This window comes from Cebus imitator, unplaced genomic scaffold, assembly GCF_001604975.1.
Source record: "Cebus imitator isolate Cc_AM_T3 unplaced genomic scaffold, Cebus_imitator-1.0 Scaffold166, whole genome shotgun sequence".
Classification (NCBI taxonomy): domain Eukaryota; kingdom Metazoa; phylum Chordata; class Mammalia; order Primates; family Cebidae; genus Cebus; species Cebus imitator.
Window position 1 is genome coordinate 2,484,560 of NW_016107481.1, and position 9,937 is coordinate 2,494,496.

Here is a 9,937-nt window from a genome sequence, read left to right on the forward strand (position 1 = left end):
CCATTCAAAAGTAGGCAAAGGATATGAACAGATACTTTACAAAAGAAGACATACATGAGGCCAACAAACATATGAAAAAATGCTCATCATCACTGGTCATCAGAGAAATGCAAATCAAAACAACATTGAGATACCATCTCACACCAGTTAGAATGGCGATCATTAAAATATCTGGAGACAACAGATGCTGGAGAGGATGTGGAGAAATAGGAACACTTTTTAATATACTTTTAAGTTCTGGGGCACATTTGCAGGATGTGCAGGTTTGTTACATAGGTATACACGTGCTATGGTGGTTTGCTGCATCCATCACCCCATCATCTATATTGAGTATTTCTCCTAATGTTATTCCACCCTTATACCCCTATACCCTGACAGGCCCTGCTGTGTGATGTTCCCCTCCCTGTGTCCATGTGTTCTCATTGCTCAACACTCACTTATGAGTGAGTGATGTTTGGTTTTCTGTTCTTATGTCAGTTTGCTGAGAATGATGGTTTCCAGCTTTATCCATATCCTTGCAAAGGACATGAACTTGTCCTTTTTTATGGCTGCATACTATTCCATGGTGTATATGTGCCACATTTTCTTTATCCAGTCTATCATTGATGGGCATTTGGGTTGGTTCCAAGTCTTTGCTATTGTGAACAGTGCCACAATAAACATGTGTGCATGTATGTCTAATAATAGAATGATTTATAATCCTTTGGGTATATACCCAGCAATAGGATTGCCAGGTCAAATGGTATTTCTGTTTCTAGATCCTTGAGAAATCAACACACTGTCTTCAACAATGGTTGAACTAATTTACACTCCCACCAACAGTGTAAAAGCATTCCTATTTCTCCAAATCCTCTCCAGGATCTGTTGTCTCCTGATATTTTAATGATCACCATTCTAACTGGTGTGAGATGGTATCTCAATGTGGCTTTGATTTGCATTTCTCTAATGACCAGTGATGATGAGCTTTTTTTCATGTTTGTTGGCTGCATAAATGTCTTCTTTTAAGAAGCGTCTGTTCATATCCTTCACCCACTGTTTGATGGGGTTTTTTCTTGTAAATTTGTTTAAGTTATTTGTAGATTCTGTATATTAGCCCTTTGTCAGATGGGTAGATTGCAAAAAGTTTTTTTCCCATTCTGCTGGCTGCCTGTTCACTCTCATGATAGTTTCTTTTGCTGTGCAGAAGCTCTTTACTATACTTAGATCCCATTTGTGAATTTTGGCTTTTGTTGCCATTGCTTTTGGTGTGTTAGTCATGTAGTACTTGCCCATGCCTATGTCCTGATCGTATTGTCTAAGTTTTATTCTAGGGTTTTTATGGTATTAGGTCTTATGTTTAAATCTTTAATCCATCTGGAGTTAATTTTTGTATAAGATGTAAGGAAGGAATCCAGTTTCAGCTTTCTGCCTATGGCTAGCCAGTTTTCCCAACGCCATTTATTAAATAGGGAATCCTTTCCCCATGGCTTGTTTTTGTCAGGTTTATTGAAGATCAGATGATTGTAGATGTGTGGCATTATTTCTGAGGTCTTTGTTCTGTTCTATTGGTCTATATCTCTGTTTTGGTATCAGTACCATGCTGTTTTGGTGACTGTAGCCTTGTAGTATAGTTTGAAGTCAGGTAGCGTGATGCCTCCAGTCTTTTTTTTTTTTTTTTTTTTTGCTTGGTTAAGCGGGCTTTCTTTTTGGTTCCATATGAAGTTTACGATGGGTTTTTCCAATTCTGCAAAGAAAGTCAATGGTAGCTTGATGGGGATAGCATTGAATCTATAAATTACTTTGGGCAGTATAGAGTTGTGTTTGCTGAACCAGCCTTGCATCCTGGGGATGAAGCTGACTTGATCATGATGGATAAGCTTTTTGATGTGCTGTTGGATTCAGTCTGCCAGTATTTTATTAAGGATTTTCACATCAATGTTCATCATGGATATTGGCTTGAAATTTTCTTTTTCAGTTGTGTCTCTGCCAGGTTTTGGTATCAGAATGATGGTCTCATAAAATGAGTTAGGGAGGAGTCCCTCTTTTTCTATTGTTTAGAATAGTTTCAGACGGAATGGTACCAATTCCTTTTTGTAACTCTGGTAGAATTTGGCTGTGAACCCATCTGGTCCTGGACTTTTTTTGGTTGGTAGACTATTAATTCCTGTCTCAATTTCAGACTTTGTTATTGGTCTATTTAGGGATTTGACTTCTTTCTGCTTTAGTCTTGGGAGGGTGTAAGTGTTCAGGAATTTATCGATGCCTTCTAGATTTACTGGTTTATTTGCATAGAGTTGTTTATAGTATTCTCTGATGGTAGTTTATACTTCTGTGGGATTGGTGATATCCCCTTTATCATTTTTTATTGCATCTATTTGGCTTTTTTTCTTTATTAGTCTGGCTAGTGGTCTATTTTGTTGATCTTTTCAAAAAAACAGCTTCTGGATTCATTGATTTTTTTTGAAGGGGTTTTCTTTGTCCCTATCTCCTTCAGTTCTGCTCTGATCTTAGTTATTTCTTTGTCTTCTACTAGCTTTTGAATTTGTTTGTTCTTGCTCCTCTAGTTTTTAATTGTGATGTTGGGGTGATTTTAGATCTTTCCTCCCTTCTCTTGTGGGCACTTAGTGCTATAAATTTCCATCGACACACTGCTTTAAATTGGTACGTTTTGTCTTCGTTCTCACTGGTTTCAAATAACATCTTTATTTCTGCCTTCATTTCATTATTTATCCAGTAGTCGTTCAGGAGCAGGTTGTTCAATTTCCATGTAGTTGTGCGGTTTTGAGTGAGTTTCCTAATCCTGAGTTCTAATTTTATTGCACTGTGGCCTGAGAGACTGCTGGTTATGATAGCAGCATTTTGTTCTTTTGCATTTGCTGAGGAATGTTTTCTTCCAATTATACAGTCAATTTTAGAATAACTGCAATGTGGTACTGAGAATATATATTCTGTTGATTTGGAGTGGAGCATTCTGTAGATGTCTATTAGGTTCACTTGGTCCAGAGCTGAGTTCAAGTCCTGAATATCTTTGTTAATTTTCTGTCTTGCTAATCTAATATTGGCAGTGGGGTGTTACAGTCTCCCACTCTTGTTGTGTGTGAGTCTAAGTCTCTTTGTATGTCATTAAGAACTTGCTTTATATATCTGGGTGCTCCTGTATTGGGCGCATATGTATTTAGGTTAGCTCTTGGTGCATAGATGCCTTTACCATTATATAATGCCCTTGTATCTTTTGATCTTTGTTGGTTTAAAGTCTGTTTTATCAGAGACTAGGATTGCAACTCCCCAACTTTTTTTTTTTTTTTTTTTTTTTTTTTAACCCCCTTTTTTTTTTTTTTTTTTTTTTTTGCTTTCCATTTGCTTGGTAAATCTTCCTCCATCCCTTTATTTTGAGCTTATGTGTCTTTGGACATGAGATGGGTCTCCTGAATACAGCACACCGATGGGTCTTGACTCTTTATCGAATTTGCCAGTCTAACACTGTTTAGCAAAGGATTGGTACATATATATATATCATAAAACTAAGGTGTAGCTTCCTACTGAGTTGGACACATCTTTAGTAGGAAATTAAAATACAGAACTTTCAGCTTCTTAAAGTCATATATATTTTTTAGATTTTTCCATAAGGTAGCAAGTATTTCTAAAATTCATCATTGTAAATGTTTTCCTATTATAACTTCTGCTGGAGAGGTGGTGATGGGACTCTGCTCCCAAAAGACTCCACCTGAGCCAGAAAAGAGAGTGAAGCTAAGAAGTCAATTGGACTGAATTCTAAACTACTTTTTACTCATTTACACTTGTGTGATATCCAGGTTGACGCTAAGAGTTCCAAAATGTTACACAGCATACAAATGCAGCAGAAAAGTGTATCAGTATTTTTACAAGCTTGTTAAAATTGTAGTAATGAATATAGACAATTCAACTACATTTTATGAAGGTATAAAGTTGTTTGTATTGGATTTTCAAAAGTAGTATTTAGGACATATGTGGGTATTATTTACCATTAGATAATTTTAAAACCAAAAAATACTATTATTATTCTATAATGTATCATTATAGAAACTGATGAGAAAAACATTTTTTTTGAGCAGTAAATTTTTACAGAAAAAAATTTTTAAAGGTATTTAAATCGTAATGGAAAATTATGTTTTATTAGTTTTTATTTAGGAAGTGGAACTTTCACTTTATCTCAATATTTTCTTCAGAGGTAGACTTTGTTTTCATTTCAATGAGTTCTTCCACTCGAGCTAGAACACTTTCAATCAAATCAAATGTGAAAAGAGCTGAATGTAGGACCTGCAAAGCCAAGAAAAAATAATGTTATTAATGCTACTTTCAAAACAAAACATAGAAAATATTACAGCTGGAAGTAGCTTAGGAATACTTAAAGCTAGGTGCAGTGATTCACACCTGTAATTCTTGTGCTTTGGGAGGCCAAGGTGAGAGGATTACTAGAGGCCAGGAGTTTGAGATCAGCCTGAGCAACATAGTGAGACCCTATCTCTACTAAAAATTAGTCAGGTGGCCACGGTGGCTCACGCCTGTAATTGCAGCACTTTGGGAGGCAAAGGGATGGATCACAAGGTCAAGAAATCAAGACCATCCTGGCCAACACGGTGAAACCCGTCTCTACTAAAAATACAAAAATTAGCCAGGTGTGGTTGCATGTGCCTGTAGTCCCAGCTACTCAGGAGGCTGAGGCAGAAGGATCACCTGAACCCGGGAGGTGGAGGTTGCAGTGAGCCGAGACTGTGCCACTGTGCTCCAGCCTGGCAACAGAGCAAGACTTGGTCTCAAAAACAACAACAACAACAACAAAACAGCCAGGCATGGTAGTGTGCACCTGTAGTCCTGGCTAATTGGGAGTCTGAAGTGGGAGAATCACTTGAGCCCAGGGAACTGAGGCTGTAGTGAGCCACAATCATGCCACTGCACTCCAGCTTGGGCAAGACAGCAAGATCCTGTCTCTAAAGAATAAAAAGGAAAGAAAAGAAAATTTCAGATCACCTTAAGCTGCATTTCAGGAGGCATATTAGGGATCTCTTCTCCACCTACAGTTATAGAACAAAGATCTTTAGATTTCTGGGCCTCTGTAAGAGAAAAAAAAAAATCATTTATCACACTGAAAACAACTCTCAGATTTCAATAACAAATATATAAGCTATTTTCATCATTCACTAACTTAAAATGTGTCAGTTATTTTGTGTGAATTATTCAGTCCATTGTTTAACAGCTCAAGGTATACTGAGGCTGTAAGCAAATAGAATGAAATATCAAAATTCAACAACATGTAAATTAATGCCTCTTTGGATAAATAGTATTATTTTGGCATGTATAGGATTCATGAAACTATTTTCTTCAGTATATAATCAGGATTGTACTAAAAGAATTATACTAAAAGAATTTCTGGTAATGCCTATAAAAGCACCACCACAGATATATGGAAGAGATCACGATTATTATGGAATTGTTGACTTAAATAATTCTGGATCTAAGATTCTTTTCATAATTTGTATGGATTTACTTGAGGGTGAGATGGAGGGTGGACCCAACAATACCAAAGGAATGGTACCCAAACAGAAATAGTTGTAATATAGATTCTTAATCAGAACTTGAAGCTTTAAAATGGATTATGCTTCAATTTGGTTGGTCTTCAATAACACAATTTTAGGTAAATTAGCTTATAGATTTGCTAAGAATTTTAACTATAAATAAAATGGCTTAGCTTTTATGATCTCTAACCAAATATAAGATTTTTTAGAGTTTTAAATTTGAATATGACAGTTCCAAAACTGGACTACTTTTTAGACCTAACTGAAAACAAAATTGCACATTACCAACCTTCACTATTTTTAATTTCTGCTTCATAATGCGCTTTTGACATATTAAGTCCTATATGGAGTGGCTTTAAGAAATTATTTTCAATATTTCCAAGTTCTGTCCATAATCCAGTCTGTTAAGAATAAAAGAATGAGTTATTTAGTTCAACACTGATTGATTGCCTACTACTACTACTAAATGTGTTAAAAGCTGGAAAAACAAAAATGAATGAAACATGGCACATGCTTTTCACAATGGACTTTACTATTAATACATTTATTACTACATTTAGGTTATGTGAATACCAATTAAAAGAAAAATGTACTTGGGGCACTACACTTATTACTGCACCATTTGGATAGCTCTTGGTTTTGAGATCTGTTAACTTGTTAAGTTTTATTTATGAGAAAATCATTTGAGGATAAATTCACAGTCAGACGTCTCTTCCTCTATAAGCTATCCCCACAATGACTCTACCTTATTTATGCCTTCATCCTATGCATGACCTTTCAATTGACATCCTTGTCATGGATCTAGTTCTAGAGGATGCTTTCCTTTTCCTATACCCAGCTAATTTGAATCTCCTTGGTGACCAATGTAGATGAAGATTTTATCTGTTAAGGACAGCTTAGGGTTATTTTTGTCATGTATTCTAGAGGTTTTTATTCCAAGAGCATTTTCTCTTACAGTACTAAAGGAGAGAAATCATGAAATCTTAACTTTATTTTTAAAAATAGAGAAAAGAAAATCCATGGGTACTACTAAGTATCCAGGTACTCTTTACAAAGGAAAATGTCTTAGGTAAAAAAGGGAAACTCCGGGACCCAGGCATCCTTAACTAGAATAATGAACTACTTGATAACCTATTCTGTAATGAGCTTATTTTGATCCAAGTAGTATATAATGTGTTACTTGGAGTCCTCCAAATACAATCTACACATATCTATGTTGAATCATTAATTGATGATATCTCACACATACCCTTTTCATTTCAGTCATCTTTTCTCATTTCTCCTATACGAATAGAAAAAATAAAATTCCAGGGAGGGTCTAAAACCTTAAAAAATATGCATACCTTTTCACTTGAACTTATCTTGGGGAAATAAAGATGTATGTTATAATGATTCTATTGCAGATGTTTTTAAAATGTCTAAGTAGTGAAACACAATTAAAATAATTGACAACAGGAGATTCATAGTAAATTATGACACATTAACATAATGGAAAAACTATACAGCCATTAAAATACTGTTTTTCAGTACATATTGATGAATGGGGAAAAAGGGTTACAAAACAGTGTGATTCTTTTAGTATGATCTCATTTTCTTTTTAAAAAAGAAAAGTACAGATATATTAGCACAGAAGCTAGAAGGGAATATAGTATATCAACAATAGTGTAATTTTAATTATTATTCTTTTTTTCCCCTCTTTATCCTGATTTTTAAATAATGGATGTTTTAGCTATATAACTTTAATGTGGAAAGTTTTCTTAACCTCTCATGGCAAATTTGGGTTATATGCAGCAGGGATTTCCTTAACCAGTGTAGTCACACAGAATAACAAGCATATTACTCTTTTGTGCACTGATGGCTCTTATTTCTCCTATTTCACCTCTCTCTATCCAGCCTTTTATTTTTTTCGTTTACTGATACATGACATTTACATATTTATGGGGTACATGTATTTGTTACATGCATAAAATGTATAATAATCAAGTCAGAGTATTTAGGGTATCCATCACCTTGAGTATTCATCATTTCTATGGGTTGGTAACATTTCATATCCTCTCTTCTAGCTACATTGAAATATACACTATATTGCTGCTAATTAATAGTTACTCTGCTATCAAGCAATACAGCTTGTCTTTTTTCTAACTCTATGTTTGTGCCCATTTACCAGCTTCTCTATATTTCCCCCTCTCATGCTCACAAGCCTCTGGTATCAGTCATTCTATGTTCTGTCTCCATGAGATCAAGTTTGTCAGCTCACACCTGTAAGTGACAATATGTGATACTGTCTTTCTGGGCCTGGCATATTTCAACATAATGACATATAGGTCCATTCCATCTATTTTGGTGTAAATAACAGGCTTTTATTCCTTTTTTAATATCCAGCCTTTTCTTTACCATTCTCTATTTCCTGTCCCCCAACTTTTTTTTTTTTTACTTTTTCCTTTGCATTCACCTCTGGGTTTATAGGCAGAACCCACTGCAACTGATGGCTTTCAAGAGTAGGTTATGGATGACTATCTTTTACCCACTAAAACACATTCAAACATAAAGAGTATAGAGAAAACACCTAGCTCTGACAAAAGGAAAGATTTTATATTTACTTTAAAAAAAAATACTAGAGATGGCTGAAATCTACTTTATTCAAGAGGCAGCTTATCTAAAACTGGAATGTTTTGCATTCCTAATGTATCACTTAATATAATTTTTTGAAGATGGCCGATTAGGAGCAGCTCAGGATTGCAGCTCCCAGTGAAAGCGTGGAGGGTGAGTGGACGCTGCATTTCCAGATGGATTTTTATTACCCACAGACCAGGATATTCCCAGATGGAGGAACCACACGGGTCACCAGCGCAGCTGTTTTGGCCAACGCGGCTGTTTTGCCAGCACCCTGGCGCCTGGGTTCTCCGTACAAAATACATGGGTCCAGGTGCTGTTTTAGCTGGCGATTGGAGCACTGGGAAGGCAGAGTTGCCCATTCATCTGATTAAAAAGGGGACTGAAACAGGGGGCCAGGCCAGGAGATTCCCAGGCAAAAAAGTGCCACAAATCTGAGCGCTACTGTTTCAGCCGGCACAGTGGGTCGCCGCAAGGGAAATCACACAGATCTGGGCGCCTTTTCAAAAGGCGACTGGAACACCTGGGAGACAGTCGACCATTCAACAACAACAACAAGAAGAAAAAAAGGCTCTGAGGCAGGGAGCCAGGTGATCAGGCTTGGCTGGTCCACCCCCCACCACAAAAAAACAGCAATTGGAAACGCTCTAGATTGAGTTTCACAGAAAGCACAGCTCAACCCGGGGTGGTCCAGCTCTGTGGGGGGAGGGGTGTCTGCCATTACCCAGGCAATCTACCACTACGGAGGTAGTCTGCCATTGCTGAGGCAGCCCGCCATTATAGAGGAGGGCCGCCATTGCTGAGGCAGTTCTAACTATACCCATATAAACAGGACTGCAGGGAAGTTCACATGGCAGTTGGGCAGAGCCCACACAGCTCAGCAAAGCCTCTGCAGGCAGATAGTGACTAGGTTCCCTCCTTACTGGGCAGGGCAGCCCTGAAAAACGGCAGCGGCACAACAGAAACTCATAAAGCCCTAACTTCCCGGGACAGAGAACCTGGGAAAAAAAGGGGAGGCGGTTATGAGTTCTGCAGCAGACTTAAATGTACCTGCCCAGCAGCTCTGAATGAACAACGGAGCTCACACCTCAACATTTGAACTCCTATAAAGGACAGACTGTCTTCCTCAAGCAGCTCCCTCACCCCGGTATATCCAGAGTCACCTCAAAAAGGAAAGCTCAGACTGACATCTGGTGGGTATCCTTCTGGGACAAAGATAGCAGAAGAAGAAACTGGCAGCAACCCTTACTGTCCTCCAGCCACTGCAGGTGATCCCCAGGCAAGCAGGGCCTGGAGTGAACCTCAGCAGTCCTACAGCAGAGGGGCCAGACTGTTAGAAGGAAAACTAAGAAACAGAAAGAAATAACTTCATCATCAACAAACGGGACATCAATTCAGACCCAGTCTGAAAGTCAACAACTACAAAGACGATAGGTGGATAAATCCACAAAGATGGGAAGAAACCAGCACAAAAAGGATGAAAACACCCGAAATTAGAATGCCTCTCCTCCTACAAAGGGTCACAACTCCTCACCAGCAAAGGAACAAGGCTGGATGGAGAATTAGTGTGATGAATTGACACAATCAGGCTTCAGAAAGTGGGCAAAAAGAAACTTCTTGGAGCTAAAAGAACATGTTCTAACTCAATGCAAAGAAACTAAGAACCTTGAAACAAGATTTGATGAAATACAAACGAGAATAAACAACTTAGGAATATAAGTGTATTGATGGAGCTAAAAAACACAACACGAGAACTTCGTGAAGCATACACAAGTTTCAACAGCCAAATTGAC

At 37.5% G+C, this 9,937-nt stretch overlaps 1 protein-coding gene across 3 annotated transcripts in view; it reads right to left on the reverse strand.

Moving 5' to 3' along the window:
- Nucleotides 1-4,044: 4,044 nt before the first annotated feature.
- GLMN (glomulin, FKBP associated protein) overlaps nt 4,045-9,937 on the reverse strand; it is a 75,157-nt gene continuing 69,264 nt past the window's right edge. For all 3 annotated transcript variants that reach the window (XM_017544158.2, XM_017544159.2, XM_037744138.1), the window contains exons 17-19: nt 5,821-5,932; nt 4,987-5,069; nt 4,045-4,275 (exon numbers count right to left, since the gene is read on the reverse strand). In XM_017544158.2, coding sequence (XP_017399647.1) covers nt 4,159-4,275; nt 4,987-5,069; nt 5,821-5,932 — 312 coding nt within the window. In that variant the 3' untranslated portion in view covers nt 4,045-4,158. The remainder of the gene's footprint in view (nt 4,276-4,986; nt 5,070-5,820; nt 5,933-9,937) is intronic.